The sequence below is a fragment of the Penicillium digitatum genome, chromosome 3 (assembly GCF_016767815.1).
Source record: "Penicillium digitatum chromosome 3, complete sequence".
Lineage (NCBI taxonomy): Eukaryota > Fungi > Ascomycota > Eurotiomycetes > Eurotiales > Aspergillaceae > Penicillium > Penicillium digitatum.
The window spans coordinates 3,950,306-3,968,937 of NC_089386.1; the positions used below are offsets into that span (position 1 = coordinate 3,950,306).

General features: G+C 50.0%; 6 protein-coding genes across 6 annotated transcripts; 4 read left to right on the top strand and 2 right to left on the bottom strand.

The window, feature by feature from the left end:
• Window positions 1-1,345: 1,345 nt before the first annotated feature.
• Window positions 1,346-5,347, top strand: Pdw03_8950 (ABC multidrug transporter Mdr1; the record flags this gene model as incomplete). The annotated part of the gene is made up of 1 exon (XM_014681566.1): window positions 1,346-5,347. The coding sequence occupies one exon, from the start codon at window positions 1,346-1,348 to the stop codon at window positions 5,345-5,347; it is 4,002 nt and encodes a 1,333-aa protein (XP_014537052.1).
• A 976-nt stretch (window positions 5,348-6,323) lies between these two features.
• Window positions 6,324-8,230, top strand: Pdw03_8951 (Integral membrane protein (Ytp1), putative; the record flags this gene model as incomplete). Its single annotated transcript, XM_014681568.2, has 6 exons — window positions 6,324-6,464; window positions 6,521-6,697; window positions 6,749-6,826; window positions 6,893-7,723; window positions 7,786-7,915; window positions 7,980-8,230. The coding sequence occupies 6 exons, from the start codon at window positions 6,324-6,326 to the stop codon at window positions 8,228-8,230; spliced, it is 1,608 nt and encodes a 535-aa protein (XP_014537054.2).
• Window positions 8,231-8,580: 350 nt separating this feature from the next.
• On the bottom strand, window positions 8,581-9,916 carry Pdw03_8952 (SUMO activating enzyme (AosA), putative; the record flags this gene model as incomplete). Its single annotated transcript, XM_014681569.1, has 4 exons — window positions 8,581-9,480; window positions 9,536-9,722; window positions 9,771-9,828; window positions 9,877-9,916. 4 exons carry the CDS (start codon window positions 9,914-9,916, stop codon window positions 8,581-8,583), a joined length of 1,185 nt encoding a protein of 394 aa, XP_014537055.1.
• A 1,256-nt stretch (window positions 9,917-11,172) lies between these two features.
• On the top strand, window positions 11,173-12,871 carry Pdw03_8953 (Rab interacting lysosomal protein; the record flags this gene model as incomplete). The annotated part of the gene is made up of 4 exons (XM_014681570.1): window positions 11,173-11,175; window positions 11,231-12,030; window positions 12,092-12,697; window positions 12,748-12,871. 4 exons carry the CDS (start codon window positions 11,173-11,175, stop codon window positions 12,869-12,871), a joined length of 1,533 nt encoding a protein of 510 aa, XP_014537056.1.
• A 2,435-nt stretch (window positions 12,872-15,306) lies between these two features.
• Window positions 15,307-16,688, top strand: Pdw03_8954 (DNA damage-inducible protein 1; the record flags this gene model as incomplete). Its single annotated transcript, XM_014681571.1, has 2 exons — window positions 15,307-15,919; window positions 15,997-16,688. 2 exons carry the CDS (start codon window positions 15,307-15,309, stop codon window positions 16,686-16,688), a joined length of 1,305 nt encoding a protein of 434 aa, XP_014537057.1.
• A 185-nt stretch (window positions 16,689-16,873) lies between these two features.
• Window positions 16,874-17,725, bottom strand: Pdw03_8955 (Integral membrane protein, putative; the record flags this gene model as incomplete). The annotated part of the gene is made up of 4 exons (XM_066102107.1): window positions 16,874-16,944; window positions 17,005-17,157; window positions 17,411-17,602; window positions 17,653-17,725. The coding sequence occupies 4 exons, from the start codon at window positions 17,723-17,725 to the stop codon at window positions 16,874-16,876; spliced, it is 489 nt and encodes a 162-aa protein (XP_065957190.1).
• Between the last annotated feature and the right edge of the window lie 907 nt (window positions 17,726-18,632).

An 18,632-nucleotide genomic window follows, 5' to 3' on the forward strand; every position in this document is an offset into this window, starting at 1 on the left:
ATGAGCAAGCTAGCCCTGGAGCCCTTGGTACGGAATCTCGTAAGCCGTGGATTTCAGATTTGGAGCAATACAACAACAGCCCAAAGTCACAAAGTCACAAAGTCACAAAGTCACAAAGTCACAAAGTCACAAAGTCACAAAGTCACAAAGTCACAAAGTCACAAAGTCACAAAGTCACAAAGTCACAAAGTCACAAAGTCACAATAATCTTGTCAGGCCAATGCAGCAGTAATCAACCCATATGCAATAGAGTCAAGTTGCCGTTCTTCCTTGGGAAACCGTGGATTAAGAGACAAGACTGCTTCATTGAAGCTAGTAAAAAATTGCTTGGCCACCAACGCAGCACTTTCAAAGGCAGGCGGATATGCACCGGCATACGCCCAGTCAATCAACCACACCTCTCCATTGGGGTCGGGGATCAAGTTTCGAGGACTTATGTCGTGATGAGTGAGGACGAAAGGTGGTGAATTGAAAGGGCGGAATGTCTTTAGGACATTGGTTCACGTGTTTACAGATATCAAGCTTGTGGTTAAACCAGGCTTGAACTTCAGTACTGTCCTTGAACGGACCAGCGCTTTAATCTATAAAGAACCGGCCCCGGTATAGATCCAAGACATAACCAACCAATCAAGGCCTGGGTACGGAGTACGGGATAGGCAAATGGACCCAATTTAGTAGTCAAAGCGGCGGACATCGGACAGACAAGGTGGCCGATACAAAAAGAGTGGAAGATCCAAATTCGGGGTTTGACCCCATACGGAGTCGTAGATGAGTCAGGTGGTCGTATTCGTTTTCGTGTTTCGCGTCATGATTTAATATATATACGTACTCCACAGACAGTGCATGTATTAAGATCAACATGCCCCAATTATACTGGACCTGCGTCAAGCAAGTCCAATATTAAGCAGCTCGTGACTGTAAGGTCATCCCCAAGGGGGGCGTTCAAGGGATCCCCTCGAGGAATGTGATAGGAATGTGTAGTTTTGCCCTGTGTTGAAACCGATTTGCAGAGGACATAGAACGGAGATAAGACCACGATTGACCCAAACTGTTGACGCGGAGTTCGGACTCCCCCGACCCGCAGAAAAACCCAGGCAAGTATGATCTAAGACGGCCAAAGACATTTAGATCTGTTATCCCTTTCCCCCTTTCGTAAATCATTACTCTTTTACCCTTTAATCTAATTTCTATAACTCTTTACATCTCTTAATAATCCTAATTTTGTGCATTGTTGTGTTTCTTTAACTCTTCAGATCTCACTTCTGATTATTTCTCATCTGCAACCAGTTCTTCATGGAGTAGAGATCCAAACAACCCCCCCACCCCCCTCCCCAACATTTCCAATATGCAGCAGCCTGAGGAGGGTATGATGGCCGTTGAGAAGGTGGTGGAGGACCCTCGGCGTAACGAGAAGCCCATCGACAAGCGCGACTCCGATTCCGCTTCCAAGTCGACAGCAAAGGAACACGAAACGAAGACGCCAGTCGCGACAGACGAAGATGCTCTCTATGCTCACTTGCCCGAACATGAAAAGGATATCCTGAAACGACAGTTAGATGCGCCTCTCGTCAACATTTCTTACTTCGGTCTCTATCGATATGCTTCCCGCATCGACATACTCATCATTGCCATTAGCGCACTCTGCGCCATCGCCGCCGGTGCTGCCTTGCCCCTCTTCACCGTTCTTTTTGGCTCCTTGACTACAGATTTCCAAAAGATTGTGTTCCGCACTATCCCCTACGATGAATTCTACCATCGGTTGACCAGCAACGTCCTATACTTTGTCTATCTCGGCATCGGAGAATTTGTCACCGTCTACGTCAGCACCGTGGGTTTCATCTACACAGGAGAGCATGTCACCCAGAAGATTCGGGAGCACTACCTCGAAGCCATCCTACGCCAGAATATCGCCTACTTCGACAAGCTTGGTGCCGGTGAAGTAACTACCCGCATTACAGCCGACACCAACCTCATTCAGGACGGGATTTCCGAAAAGGTCGGTTTAACCCTCACTGCCGTCGCCACCTTCGTGACTGCCTTTGTAGTTGCATACATTAAGTATGCACCCTTGGCTGGCATATGTACTTCGACCATGGTCGCGCTGGTCGTGATCATGGGCGGAGGCTCCCGACTGATCGTCAAATACGGCAAGCTTTCCTTAGAAAGCGCTGGGGCCGGTGGAACTGTGGCTGAGGAAGTCATCAGCTCGATCCGAAATGCGACCGCATTCGGAACTCAGGACAAGCTTGCGAAACAGTACGAGTCTCACTTGCTTCGCGCAGAGCGCTGGGGCATGCGCTTGCAAATGAGTCTCGCCGTGATGGTCGGCATCATGTTCGGACTCATGTTCATGAACTACGGCCTCGGATTCTGGATGGGCTCCCGATTCCTGGTGCAGGGCAAGGTTGATGTTGGGCACGTTCTGACCATCTTGATGGCTATTCTTATCGGATCTTTCTCCTTGGGCAATGTCAGCCCGAACGCCTCGGCATTTACCAATGCTGTGGCTGCCGCTACCAAGATCTTTGCGACAATCGACCGTGAATCTCCGCTAGACCCTACTTCTGATGAAGGAATCGTCCTTGATCACGTCAAAGGTCACATCGAGTTCCGCAATGTGAAACATATCTATCCCTCCCGTCCAGAAGTCACCGTGATGAAGGATGTTTCCCTCGCCATTCCTGCCGGCAAAGCTACCGCCTTGGTTGGCCCCTCAGGCTCTGGCAAGAGCACTGTCGTCGGTCTTGTCGAGCGGTTCTATCTTCCAGTAGGCGGTCAGGTGTTCTTGGACGGCCATGACATCCAGACTCTCAATCTGCGATGGCTACGCCAGCAGATCTCCCTGGTAAGCCAGGAACCTGTTCTGTTTGGCACGACTATCTACAAAAATATTCGCCACGGTCTCATTGGAACACGCTTTGAGCATGAGTCCGAGGAAAAGATCAGGGAGCTCATTGAGAATGCCGCCAAGATGGCCAACGCTCACGACTTTGTGACTGCTCTTCCGGAAGGTTATGAGACCAACGTCGGCCAGCGTGGATTCTTGCTGTCTGGAGGCCAAAAGCAACGTATCGCCATCGCTCGTGCTATGGTCAGCGACCCCAAGATCTTGCTTCTGGATGAAGCCACTTCCGCTCTCGATACCAAATCCGAGGGTGTCGTCCAGGCAGCGCTCGATCGTGCCGCCGAGGGCCGCACTACTATTGTCATTGCCCACCGTTTGTCTACCATCAAGTCTGCGCACAACATTGTTGTGTTTGTCAACGGATCCATTGTTGAGCAGGGTTCCCATGCCCAACTGACTGAACATGACGGTCCTTACTTCAAGCTTGTCGAGGCTCAGCGCATCAATGAGGAGAAGGACGCGGATGCTTTGGACGTGGATGAGGGTGAGGATAACATCGACAACATGACCAAGTCTCAAAATGCATGTGTCAAGTCAATTGCCAGTGGCTCGACTAGTATGAAGGACGATTCCGAAACAGTCCAGGATGCCATGTATCGCCAAGAGTCTCGCAAGTCCGTGTCCAGTGTTGTGCTCTCGCAAAAGACAGCTGAAGGCGGCAAGAAGTATTCGCTTTTGACTCTAATCAAGTTTATTGGCTCGTTTAACAAGGAAGAGCGATGGATTATGGCCATTGGTCTTTGCTTCTCGATTCTTGCCGGTTGCGGACAACCCACTCAAGCTTTCTTGTATGCCAAAGCAATCAGCTCACTCTCCTTGCCAAAAAGCCAGTATGACAAGCTGAGATCTGATGCCAACTTCTGGTCTCTGATGTTCTTCATTGTTGGTATCGTTCAAATCATTACTTTCTCGACCAACGGAATCGCGTTCGCCTTTAGCTCTGAGAGACTCATTCGCAAGGCCCGCGGCAATGCTTTCAGAGTCATGCTCCGACAGGATATCAATTTCTTCGATCGTGAGGAGAATAGTACTGGTGCTCTAACTTCATTCCTCTCAACTGAAACCAAGCACTTGGCCGGCATTAGCGGTCAAACTCTGGGAACAATTCTTATGACTTCCACAACTCTTATCGCGTCGATTGTGATCGCGCTTTCTTTCGGTTGGAAGCTTGCCCTCGTTTGCATGTCTGTCATTCCGATTCTCCTTGGTTGCGGCTTCTACCGCTTCTACATGCTTGCCGCGTTCCAGGCACGGTCCAAAGTGGCCTATGAGGGATCAGCTAGCTACGCCTGCGAGGCTACATCTGCCATTCGCACTGTAGCTTCGCTTACCCGCGAGACTGATGTCTGGGCATTCTACCATGGTCAACTCGAGCGCCAGGGTCGCATTAGCTTGATCTCAGTTTTCAAGTCATCGTCCTTGTATGCAGCATCTCAGGCCATGGTCTTCTTTTGTGTCGCTCTTGGCTTTTGGTATGGCGGAACCCTGCTCGGTCACCATGAATACGACGTGTTCCGCTTCTTTGTCTGCTTCAGTGAAATCTTGTTCGGTGCTCAATCCGCTGGGACAGTGTTCTCGTTCTCTCCGGATATGGGCAAGGCCAAGAACGCCGCCGCCGAGTTCCTTCGGCTGTTCGAGCGTCGGCCCACCATTGACACATGGTCCGAGGAAGGCGAGACCTTGGACTACTGCGAAGGAACCATCGAGTTCAAGGACGTGCACTTCCGCTACCCTACCCGTCCTGAGCAGCCCGTGCTCCGCGGTTTGAACCTTACCGTCAAGCCTGGTCAGTACATCGCCTTGGTAGGTCCTAGCGGATGCGGTAAGAGTACCACCATCGCCCTTCTTGAGCGTTTCTACGATGCCCTTTCCGGCGGTGTCTACGTGGATGACAAGAACATCGCCGACCTCAACGTCAATTCCTACCGCAGCCACCTGGCGCTGGTTAGCCAGGAGCCCACTCTCTACCAGGGTACTATCAAGGAGAACATCCTGCTCGGTAGCCCCAACGCCGACCCTACCGAAGAGGAACTGGTCAATGTCTGCAAAGACGCCAACATCTACGATTTCATCATGTCTCTACCGGAAGGCTTTAACACCGTCGTTGGTAGCAAGGGAGGCATGTTATCCGGTGGCCAAAAGCAGCGTGTCGCCATTGCCCGTGCCCTCCTTCGCAACCCCAAGGTCTTGCTTCTGGATGAAGCCACCTCGGCCCTCGACTCGGAGTCTGAGAAGGTCGTTCAGGCTGCTCTGGACGCTGCTGCTCGCGGCCGTACCACTATCGCCGTTGCTCATCGTCTCAGCACTATTCAGAAGGCTGATATCATCTATGTCTTCGACCAAGGCAGGATCGTCGAGAGCGGCACCCACACCGACCTCTTGCGCAACCAGGGTCGATACTTCGAGCTGGTTAACCTTCAGTCCCTTGGCAGAGCCGGTTAATTCTCTTCATTTGCTTAATTTTTTTTTCTATGTACACATGCCCCTTCTTCCTTTCATGATTACCTTATCCTCGCCATTTCCTCCAATTTTCTCCCCTCCTTTCAACCCTCCGCGCTCTTGTGATAGATAATTTGTTATCAGCGGCCATATCACGAAAAAAACGAGGTCCGCTGTCTTCCCTCATTAATGAGAAAAAAAAGTTTCTAAAAAAGAAACACATCCAGTATGGATGTAGGATTAGATGAATGAATACAATGAATCTCAATTCAACGCCACCCGGTTTCACTCCAAACTCCATCCATTCCTTCAGACGCCTTCGACCCATTTCAACTCCTTTGAATCAGTAGAGTCCTTGCAGTGCAGCCCTTTAATCCTCCTCCGAAACTCCAAACTCCCTCTCCACCTCAACCTGCCTCACGCCCCTCGCATCAGCAAGCAGCCCCATCAACCCCTGCCCGACATCTTTGATATCATTGTACTCATGTAAGCGCTGCGTATAGCGCTCACACGTGGTTTTGGGATCGTCACTAAAATAAGCGGTATTTAGAGATGCAATACGCAATGTTTCCATGTTCTTTAAGGCTGTGCCCTGTTTGGTCTGCATGAGATGGGGGGAATTGGGAAGTATTCACATGAGCTGGGTGGTCACTGAAGTTAATCTGGTTTCTAGATCCACATGCTTAGCTTCTAGACTTGCAATCGAAGCGCGAAGGGTGGCCTGCGTTGGGGTTTAGTGCTTAATTTGATGGACGGGGGGTGGGTGCAAGGCGAGGGATGATGGGGACGCACTATTCGTTGCTGGTCTTTGTAAGACTTGGGTTCTGTGGCTGAATCCATGGAGATTGATTGCAATTAATCGCATATACATATGTGTTGTGTGATACGTCAGATGCAAGAGACATGAGCATTGCACGAAGAAGAAGCTGTTTGATGTACTTTGTACCTCCGAATTGTATACTCCTGACCAATCACAGCCATGCTGAATAATCCAGCTCAAGGCTTCCAGGGTTTCTACGTGCGCATCCCTGACTTTGCTGGTCGTTTCTCTTCAGATTGTGATATGATAAAATCCATCAGTCACTACCTACTTGAGGATAACGCCCTGGAGATCACAAAGGTATAATTGCCCTGACTCCACGCGTCGGTCCCGCCTAGTCGGATGCCCCGGATTAGGTTACCTGTTATCCGCATCTGTTCACTTCTTTCTCCCTTTCAACTCCCTACTTCAACCACACCATGGCGTATCTTCGTCAGTCCTTATGGACTGTGTTTGGATTAGTTGCCTTGGCTTTTGCCCATGGCGGTCATGAGGCTGTACCGGAGGGCGAATCTATTTCACAAGATCCTATTGTACGTGGTACTTCGCCATTTCCTTCGCAGAAAGCTGACAATTGATTCCAGGACTCAATACTATGGACTCATATAATTCTCATGGGTTTGGCCTTTGGTGTAATCTTTCCAACGGGAATGGTTCTCGGCGTATGTACTCTTTCACTTACCTCTTTCCTTTCTAGCATCACATTCATCTCTAACAAAATAAAATAGATAACCCGCTCCCGCTGGCACGTTCCCGTACAAGTTGTTGGCACTGTCATCGCCGTGCTAGCCTACTTCCTCGGCCACGCTCACAAAGGTCGCCAATTCGAGAAGAACCTGCACGCCTCCGTCGCAAACTGGCTGATGTTCTTGCTGGTCGCGCAAGTCGCCCTCGGAGTGTATCTCAAGTTGCACCTGGAGAAAGCGGGCCAGGCCCGCATCCGATGGATCTTCGTGCTGGCCCACGGTATCGTTGGCAAGGTCATGCCCGTCCTCAGCTGGGCGCAGATGGTCTTTGGTGGCATTGCCTCGCTCGGCTTCTGCCGCGGTGATCACCTCGGTCAGTGTGTGGCCCATTTCATCATGGGCTCTGCATTCATCGCATATGGTATCTGCTTGACTATTCTTTTGCTTGTCGGCCAGTACTGGTTGCGCCGTACCGGCCGCAGTCAGGAGTTCTTCGATTCGCTCGTCATCGCCGCTTGGGGCTGTGTTAACACTTTTACCGAGCACCGGTGGGGTACCCCTTGGGTTCACAATGACCTCCAGCACACCACGATGGGGGTTGTCTGGTGGTGTGCTGGTCTCCTCGGCATGTGGCTCAGTCGTACCCGCAGTGGCCGTCCTAAGCGTAACCTCATTCCGGCAATTGTCATCATGATGACTGGCTATGCCATGTCCGCTCACCCCCAGCAGCTGATGATCAGTACTATGGTCCACACTCTCTTTGGGTACACCCTGATGGCGGCGGGTCTGACTCGCATCATTGAGATCTCGTTCGTGCTGAGGGATAAGCCTGCTCTGTCCGAGCCGAACAGCTTCCAATACTTGACTCCCTTCGTATGTCTCCTCTCCGGTCAAGGTGGTGTATGTAAATTCATACTGACTTGCTTCCTCTGCAGTTGCTCTCTGCCTCTGGCTTCCTCTTCATGGGCGCCACCGAGGAACAAATGCTCATGCTGCACAACGCAGGCATCACCCACGTGGCCTACATCTTGATCCTTTACAGCATGGCCTTCCTCGTCTTCCTCTGTAAGTTGATCCCCTGGCCACCACTTTTTTTTTCTTAGAACAGCCACTCATTGTTCCCTTCCAGTCGTCAACATCCTCCTCCACATCTACGCTGTCCACACTTGGCCCAATTCCGAGTCCACTAACCAGGACGGCCCCATCTACTCCACTCTCAACGGGAACGTGAATGGTCATGCGCGCTCAAACTCGCAGCAGATCCAAGATGCCGAGGCATTCGAGCTCCGTGGCTTGATTTCTGATGAGGAGGAAGGTCCTTCAATGGGACCGCGGAAGAATAGCGATGAGGAACTTGGGAAAGAAGAGGCCGATCACTGAGGCCTTGCATTGATTTGCAGATTCCCCTTGCAAGTATATTGTGCATTTTGTGCTCCTGCGGTAGACGGCGTCTGGGTTGGGTTGGGTTCAACTAGCATTGCAGGTTCTAAATGGCCTTGAGAATGAGTAGCTAATACTATGCATCTGAACAAATGAGTACATCATCTCCAATTTCATGTCAGTTTCAGGTATCAATGGTTGCTCGTGTTCTATGATGATAAGTCCGGGCTTTTGAGTGTTTAAAAAGAAATTCGTTATGATGCGAAAAGAGCACATCCCAGTCCAATCCCTAGTCCAATTCCCCAGCACCTGTCCCCTGCAATTTTTTTTTGTGGCCAATTGAATTTCACTCACAAATCCCCGGCCACTGGAACCGTAACCGGGTTTCTAACCGGCGGTATAGCAGCCATCTCCACCGCACCAACATCAGGGAAGAATGGATGAAGCGAATAGATCGGACCAACGCTCTTCTCTCCGTCAAACAGCAACATGTTCTGCAGCGGTTGCTCCCTCGCCGACAGAACATTGATAACATCCTGCGCCAGCGAACCACCTAAAAACGCTGCAACAGGACTCAGCTCGCTGCCCAGGTTTTGCAAAAACGTCCGCAGGAACACAGAGTCGAGTGTGAGTGGCTCCAGCTTCAGTTCTTGGTGTCGATCGCGCGATAGCTTTGTAAATAGTTCCAGGTCCTCATGGGTAAAGGTCGGACGGTGGCCGCGCATTTTTTCGAATTCCCACAGTGCGCGCAGGCAGCTGAGCAATGGGGTGACTTGTTTGCGACGCCGTGGGAGTCGTGTGTATTCCTCCGGTAGTGGGGAGGTGTTTGCGAGGATTAGGGGTGTATACACCTCGCGCTTGGTGACTAGCTCGATGATCTTGTTTGGTTCTTTCTTGTTGGCGTTGTTTTCCTCTTTTTTGGTGGTGATGTTGATAATGCTGCGGGTGGGTGTTTCTTGGATAGCGGGGGCTATGTTGGATTTGTTGCGCTCGATCACGAAGTCGTGGCTGATGAGATCGGCGAAAACGTAGCCGTAGAAGCCATGTAGGCCGGCAGCATAGAAGGGTCTATTGGCTAGGCGGCAGGCAGCGTTCACGGTGGTGTTGGTTAGAAAATCGAGTTCTGTGGCGATTGTGATGTCGAACTGCGCGAAGAAGTCGGGTTGTTTAGTTTTGACATCGGAAGTGTCGATGTTGAGCTTGACTCGAGGGTTCATTTTGTGGATTTGCGGTCCTGCGACTTGCGCGCGCTGGAGTGAGTAGTTAGCGGATGTTGGTGGAAACTCTGCTTTGGCTCTGGCTCACTTTCTTTCCAATCACATCCTGCTCACTTTGGGCGTCAGCGATGAAGAACTGCGCACCCAAGTCCTCCTCTGTAACATCCTGGTGGTCGATTATGGTGAGTGAGCCGATGCCCGCCAGGACGAGGTTTTTGGCCACTTCGTTTGCAAGAGCTTTCACGGTGATGAGGAGGATGTTCGCCGATCGGATTCTAGCTGTTGTTAGAATTGGTGGGTGTTTTGCGAGCTGAATAGCTCACTTTTCTTGTGCGTGCACTCCCCACAGCCGGATCTGTCGGTCGTACAGCGCGATCTCATCTAGCAAAGTGAGTAAGGGTTGGGTCAGATTCTATTTATTGGCCATACCAGCGCTGATTGGCTGTAAATCATCTTGTTGCTCCGCCATAGTTTCGATCAAGTGGTTGAGATAACAGTATAATTTTGCCCAGGTACGAGGTTGGCAATTTGAAGCCCCACAGGTGTGTTTCGGGGAGTTTTGTGGCGAGTGAGAAATATCAACTAGGTGACTGAATACGATTTGCCACAATAGCTGGAGGTGTGAAGTTGTAGAAGTTCAGATGGGTTTAAATGTCAGGTGACCCGGGAGCTATCATGTGGAGCCGTGGGGACCAAGAAGTTCACACCAACCGGATGCGAACATCTAAATTTTGCCCTTCTCAGTTTCAGAGACTACAGAAAATAGTGAAACAGGCTTGTGAACTAGACTGTTTCATGTATAACCTTATTGAGATCGATTCGTTTGAAATCGAAAAGTTCAGTTAAATGGGAACAGGGAAGAATCAACATGGAATGCTCAATACAGCATGAACAAGACAAGTTGCCTGGGTGCATGTGATTTTGTGATTTAATAGATCACCAGGCACATTGAGATGCCCAGTCATCAACCCAGTCAATTTGTAAGGATTTGGCTAACTTCATATGTAATGAACACACCACCTAGTAAAGTTCATCAAGGTGTATGTTTGTCTATATTACCTACGTTGAACGAATGATATGTTACAATCCTTTGGGTTGTAGACCATCTCTACCGAGCTTCCCTTCCTCCTGTTGCCCATATGGGCATTTGAGCCATAGTTGGGTTAAGAGATGCCATCATCTCTGATAGATCAGATCGGGCATTCTTTTTTGCATCCAAAGAGGACCGCCACTTTCACAGCCCTGGTTCGTTGTCATAGAAATAATGAGGTCAAAGAACCGGCTAAGTGACACAACTAGCCAGTACCCCATGCCCGATGAAGGAATTAGCACCAAAAAAACCGAAGGGGTAGAAGGAAATAGTCAGAACAATGAACTTTGTGAAATCTTTGAGTATGATGAATAAGACATAGTCGGCCACTCGGCCTTGTGCCTTGTAATTGATCTTTATGGTCTTGGAGATGTTTAGCATAACCAGGGACTTGCAGCTTCTTAAGGTTCACCTGGGCACTCCACTATCGATGATCTAATCGGCCATCACGTGTTACTGACCTTGGGCAACTCACAAGGTTGATCTCTAGAGAACTTCTTATTTTACTTCTGCATTGATCTATTTGGGTTCTTCTATTTTCTGTCGGGTCGGTGCCTTAACGGTAACCCTAGCCCCAAGCCCCTAACCCGACATAGGTAACTCCACCTCTCTAGCGGTACCAACGAGCCTGAGTGATGGTATGTCTTTCAAGGCTCCCTATGCGTCTGACTGATGTCTTACGCCCCCCTTTAGTCAGGGAACTACAATTATCCTCGTGCCTCTTCCTCTTCCTCTTCCTCTTCCTCTCGCTACACATCCCGTACTACCAGACCTGACGAACGCCCTGAGATCCTTCGTCTCCAGCATCTCCGCAATTTCGTATCGGAACGAAATCGCTCCGGTGCCCACAACGCCTATAACGCCACCCTTGCCCTGGAAACAATCAACCGAGAAGTCGCGGAGCATTCTCTGGACCGAGTTCGCGATCGGATCAACTTTGAGCAAGCCGAAGCCGACGTCGATCGCCAGATCCAACTACAGTTCGAGACAGCTGGCCCCACGGAGCCAGTTCGGGGCATTTGGATCAACCAGCTTCACTCAGAACGGGCTCGAACCTCGCTTTCACCGGAGTCAAATTCTGTTCACTATCGTTTACCCTGGCAAACGCTCAGACCACCGAGCCCGGACGGATCTTTATCCAGGTCGCCATCCCCCATGCCACCATCCGGTCAGTCGGGCCGTGATGGCCAAGGACGAATGAAGCGTCGGAAGCTGGACACTGACGATCACCGTGAGGAATTTCGAGGCTTCAACTATGGTCAATATGGACAAGTCGTACCGGGAATGCTGCAAATGGAAATCGCTAGCTGTGACGGAGGAAGCTACGATCCGGATAGTGCGTGCTCGCGTCCAGAGAACGTTTTGGACAACAATACAAGTGTCTACTCTACGAAAGAAGCTCGTTGCAACTTGGTCCTCTGCCATCGGGGCGAGGCCCCGTTTTGCTTGAAGAAGATCGTCATCAGAGCACCCCAAGGCGGGTTCGATGCTCCGTATGTCCACCAGACGTGGCTATACGTTGGACTGATAGCTAATTGTGGCTAACTGAACCAGAATACAAGAAGGCATGGTCTTTGTCGCGATGACCTCTGATGAACTGCTTGCCCGCACCGCCCAATACCAAATTCAATACTCCAACAGCCGATACCGCCGCACTGGCCGCCGCAGTGGCATGCAACCATCGCAGGAATACCTCACTGGGTTCCGACCACCACTCCAACTCCTCGAACGCACAATCCTCATGAGCCCACATTCAGTTGCGGTTCCGCATACCGCAGAAGACCCGCAAGCGCAATTCCGCATCATCACCGAGTACGATGAGAATAATGAAGATTCTGGAGATGACGACAATTGGCGCTCTGCATTGCTCGAGAGAACCCAGGCTGAACAAACGGAAGATCCTTTATCGGATACCGATGAGAGTCCAAGCGATGAGGAGGACCCTTCCAGCAGACATCCGCGTCGCCGACAAGTTGAATCGGAACGACTGGGAGCACTTAGCCGTGTCTCCGAGCAAAGACTGCGCCATACCCCGAGTCTCGTGCATCCAAACCCCCCAGCCGAGCCTGTTCATGCAACTGCCGAAGTTTTGAAGCCCCATGCGCGCTTTTTTATCGAGCGAGAGAAGAGCATGGTTACCATCAAATTTGATCCGCCTCCGTATGTATTACAAGTCTTTCCTCTGGGTAGCCGAATATTGACCTTTTAAGCTCTGGCCGATTCATTCTCATTAAGCTGTGGAGCCCGCGAGCCCACGGGAATATTGATATTGAAAGGATCATCGCACACGGGTATGCAGGTCCGCGCTTCTTCCCAAGTATCGCTGCTCGCTAGCGGTGGAAACAAGGAGTTTTCAGATATTTTCCTTTGCTTATCAGAGAGAATCGTTTCTTTTCTTTTCCTTTTTTGTGCCTTTGCTCTACAGTTTCTCAGCCCAGAATTTCTTACTACGACGTTATGATTGAAGACTTTTTGGAATACTCTCCATTTCCGCTGTCCGATCGAGCAACCAATGTAGACCACGCGTACTACTATGTGGCTGCGAATAGTCTCACAACCTTTTCAGAAAACAAATCTCAAATACAATTTCTTGGCTGTCTTTTCTGATAGTCAGATAGACCATCTCTTCCCAGCTACTTCCGGCGTAATAGATCGTCGTATGTCGCATCCAATCAGACCCCCACCTGTTTCTTAGGATCTTCTATCAATTGTTTTTATGGAGGCCGCCTTCGATCAAGGGAAAGTGGGGAAGTTGAAGTAGAAAGATGATAATTATATGCGGAGATTCCAGTGTAAGTGTCTGTTGTACCTTTGAATGCGGGGCCAGATGGGAGCGGACAAAGCCCTACATGTTTGAATGTTGATACCCACACAGCACTGTATGCTCTCCTAAATAGTACAGGTTCCCCACGGTTTTCGATCTTCGCTATTGGTACCTACTTACATACGTACCTCTCCAATGACTAAAGCCGTGGCCCACTCTCCGTCACCGACTACGACGTGCACAGGGACGACGACAGCCACCGTGAGACCTATTAAAGCGTCCCCCCAAACCCCACTAGCCTAGACAACATCGTCGCACGCCTATGTACCGCCCTATAAACGGCAACATGCCATTTTTTAAAGAGGCTCTCAGTGATAGCAATCTCGCAGAGGTCACATTAATTCAAGTTATGTGGCATGCCATGTGGCTCACAATGTGTGTTGAGTCGAGTCCCTCTATGTTGTCTCTCTCGACCGGGCTAGATTCCTATTGACGAAGTGATCGACGCCAGGGTGGTTAGTGGGGTCGGGGATCCCCGGTATCCCGTCGGCTATGCGCATGGAAAGCTTGCAGCTTGATTCAAGTCAAATTCCACCTATGTTGTTGAATCACACAAGTCGGCGATGTTCCTCTCCAATCCAAGTCAATCCAAGTAATCTTGGCTAGATACATAGAAATCCTACAGGATCTGCTCTGCGGGGTTAGATGCAAAGTCAAACAGACAACAGCTGTTCATCGGCACATTCGAGATATCAGCATGATTAGGGCGAACGCAGTGCATCATTGTTACAACGTCAGTTGAACTGCACTAGAGGAAAGAAATGCGCTGGCTGGATTTTCGGATCACGACGGATGTCCACTTGAAACCGAGCCGTGTCTCTTTGTACAAATCTTCTGTTTGGCGGGGTTAGGAGGGATAAAATTTTAATGCGGGTGGGAACTAGAAGCCAGCCTATTCATAGATTTTCAGAAACTGACCTAAGAAATTCCTTTAGAAATCCTGAGCTGGCGCCATGCCTAATCCATCGACGTTAAAGTAAATGGAGTCAATCTGAGACATTAGCACTAATGCACGGCTCTAGAGACGGTCATCTCAAAAACGGTTAGCTACATCATAGTCGGGAACTTCTTGAACCAGTTGGTTGTCCTCACCCCAGTTGAACGTTTGACGTCTCAAAACTGTTCTGCGTGGTTACATCTGTTGCAAATTTGAACTGGTGCAGGATGAATACATGCAGCTACCTACCTGAGCTGCATTTGGTAGCCTCAGAGCGTGGCTAAAGTTCCCTGCATGTATCGACTAGTGCGGGGGTCTGAACGATGAATCGCGACAGCTGCGACACCCTCGGATAGCCTGGGAGTCGGGGTTGGGGCTAGTCTGGTAGGACAACAGACACGAAGCGACGTGCTTTTGAAATAGCCGGTCCAGCCTCAGGGCTCCCAGGCAGTGCGGACTAGGTAGCCCCGCTGGAGTAGATTGACAAAGGTACGATTGAGGCCATTGCTGGGAACTAAACCCCGGGGGTTTGTGGGAGTTCGGTCGTGACCGTAGAGTAAAGAATAGAGAATGCAAATTCAAGGCGCAATTACTATATCCAACAACTTCCAAAGGTTTCCTGGCGGTGACACGGATAAGGACCATTCGTTAGCCTGTTGGGGGGGGGCAGTTGGGGGATGAGCTAAACGGCTCATCGCGGGGCTCATGACGCATATGCAATAGGTGGAAGAAGGTCATGGATGTACGAGACGGTGTTAGCTGCAGAACTAGAGTCGAGATAAAAGTCTATCCCATTTCTGATTCGAACAGTGACAGAAATAGAGTGGATGTAAGGGAGAACCTTGGAGAAAGAGAGAGCTTGAAGAGTCAGGTGTTCCCTTCCCGCTTTATTAATCTTTCCTTTCTCTCCCGGTTTCTACTTCGGATTCTCCCATCTTGTGTCTCTATTTTTCTCGATTATTTAACCTCTATACCCCCCTCTTCCTATTCGACATCCTTGCCGCCAGAATGCGTATCACCGTTAACGTCATCCACCCAGAGCAGGCGGACTCGGACATCATCAACCTAGAAGTGGGCGGCGATATGTCAATCGAGCTCCTCAAAGCCATTGTCGAAAGTGAAACTACTATCCCACCCGAAGCCCAACAGCTTGTCTACAACAACCAGCTCCTCCAGAACCCTACCCTAACCCTAGACCAAGCCGGCATCACTGAGGGCGATATGCTCGGTGTGCACGTCACCCTCCGAGCTCCCCAACCCCAAGCCACTCGCCCCATCGCTTCCAGCTCCGTCGCACCCAGGCAGAATATTCAACCCCGCCCCGGCATGCCGGACCCCGAAACTATTCGTTTACATATTTTGGGTGATCCCCGCGTCCGCGAGGCCGTGCGCAGGCAGAACCCGGAACTGTCTGAAGCTGCGGATGATGCTCAGCGCTTCCGTGAGGTCCTGCTTAGGCAGCAACAGGGTGAGGCGCAGCGAGAGGCGGAAAAGGAAGCTCGCATTGCGATGCTGAATGCCGATCCGTTTAACCACGATAACCAGAAGGAAATCGAGGAGATTATTCGCCAGAATGCTGTTACGGAAAATCTACATAATGCCATGGAGCATCATCCTGAGTGTCTGCTCTACGTCCTCGAACAGCCTGCTAGGCTGCTGGAAAATGAATCAAAAGCTAACCACAATCTGTTTCTCTAGCCTTCGGTCGCGTGACAATGCTCTACATCCCCGTCGAAGTGAACGGTCACCGCCTTAACGCCTTTGTCGACTCCGGTGCTCAAGTGACCATTATGTCACCCGAATGTGCAACATCGTGTAACATAATGCGTCTGGTAGATCGTCGCTACGGCGGTATCGCCAAGGGCGTCGGGACCGCCCCGATCCTGGGCCGGGTGCACTCCGCCCAGATCAAGATCGGCGAGATGTTCCTGCCCTGCTCCTTTACCGTAATGGAAGGCAAGCAGATCGACCTGCTTCTGGGATTGGACATGCTGCGCCGCCACCAGGCCTGCATCGATCTCCGGCGCGGTGCACTCGTCATTCAGGACCAGGCTGTCCCCTTCCTCGGTGAGGGCGATATCCCCAAGCACTTGACCGAGGAATTCGAAGCCGAGCCTACGGTCAAGGGCGCCGACGGTGCCGAAGTGGGTGCCCGCACCGGCGCGGTCACGCATAAAGCGGAAAACAATCCCAATGCCAATGCCACTCCCAAGATTTCATCTGCGTCCGGGTCACAGCCCAGAATCAATATCCGGCCTGCGCCCACTTCGCGGTGGCCGCAAGACTCCATTGCCAGGATTACAGAGCTGGGATTCTCACGCGATGAAGCCGTCCGCGCTTTGGACATGGCACATGGAGACTTGGAAGGGGCGATCGGATTTTTGATTTGATCTATTGCGCTTTCTGCATTTACATTCAAGGGCGTTTTGGTCGGGATGGGAACTTGGATTAGCGAGATTTGATCAAAGCACGTAACGATGTGTACGATTATAACGCTGGCTGCATTATACTAGATTTGGTTTCAATTCTGCACAGTCCGTGGGTCTGGACAGGTGTATACATGTAGGTGTGAGATTTACTCCCGCTTGCTTTTCGGCATTAGTTTGTCGCGTAGACGGAATACCATGTCTAGAGCCATGAACCCGCCTATCTTGTGTGAGTAGCCAATTGCGATGTTATTATCGTACATCTTGGGACGGCACATACCTAACGCCAGATAGGGAGCATACAGCATGGTAAGCTGCTGCTTCTCCGCGGCCGAGCGGTCAGTCCAACTCCACATCACCACCAGAGATGTCAGGGTGGTGATGAAGGCCTGGATGCCGAAGACGAGAAGGTGCACAGGGACGAGGGGGTGGCCTAGATGAAGTAGAAATCGTGTAAGTTGGGTGCTCGTGGCAATCAATTTTTTGGGTCCTGATGTGATTCCCGATTCGGATCAAAAGGGGCCGGAGGGATGTAGTCGGATCCCCAGATATTGCATTTGAGATAGATATGTAGATTAGATGTGATATAGGATAGACCAGGATACAGGAAACATACAGAATAACCTGTGTGATGTACGAGCACAAGCTTGAAAAAAAAAATTTAAAAAAATTTGAGGGGAAATTACCTTCAAGCAAACCCCGAGTTGCCCATATGGAAAGTGGGAGGTGGTACAGCAGCTCCATCCAGATGAAGACGGTGAACCATATTGGGGGATCTTCGAAGAATTTATCGCGGTAGGTTGTTATGTAGAATTCGCGTAACTGGTGAGAGAGGTTTGTTTGGAGAATGGGTGGTAGAAGGGGGACTGTGTCGATTACTGTGTCCGTGTCAGTCCTGGTTCAACGCCGTGAAGATAGAGAACCATACAGAGAATGATCGGGACATGGATGACAAAAAAGAGAAGATAGACCAAATCCCGTTTACGGGTGCAGATGGACATGTTGAGATGTGCTGGATCATATGCAATGTGAAGTCAAGTGATAAGACAGTGTGTGTTGGGTGTATCGATGTGTAGATGGTGTACGGAGTAGATATGATGATGTCGGGGTCATCAGGTGACCAAGGAATAATCTGGAAGTACAACATACTCCCGTACGGAGTCCTATATCCCAGAGTCCCCGAGATTCACGTATCTTTGCTTTTCTGATTAGTGGGATCTTAAGTTTTAGTCTTATACCTTGTCTAGGGCAGGTCAACATACTCCGTACACATCTAACCCTCTCAATCTCACCGCTTGTCAATTATAAGGTGGCCTGACTGGACTCGGGGAGATGAATCAGTTCTATGGAATACAATTGTAAAATAAAGGACCTTGGATGTTAAATCTCAAGCCTGAAATGACACCCCGGTGCATTGACTCGACAGGGAACTTCCTAGACCCGGTTTGATAGGTCAAGATCAGAGACAACAGGGGCATATCTCCGGGAAGTTGACCGCAGGATCGGGCCCTAATTAGCTCAGGGTGTTCTTCCTTTCTTTTCTCTTCTGTTCCTTCATAGTTTCTTCCTCTTTTTTTTTTTTCTGCTTGTTACTCCGTAGAACAGTTCCCGTTTCTCCATAGAGTTTCCTAAATAGTTCGTAAACCGAGAAGCATGTGGACCGAATCAATGTCTCCGCATAGATCACGGTAGATAATGCAATTGCCAGTCGGCCTGCATTATGCCTTATCTTCGTAGTATTCCCATTCCACCGTAGCGGTGTAAGATCTTGAAGCTTTGGAAAAGAAAAAAAAAATGTGGACGGTAGTGAAGCGGAGATTTGCAAGGGATTGACATGGGTTTGATGGGTTTCTTCAAATTTTTCGAATTTTTTTTTTAAAAAAAAAATTTCTTACTTCTCTCTTTCAT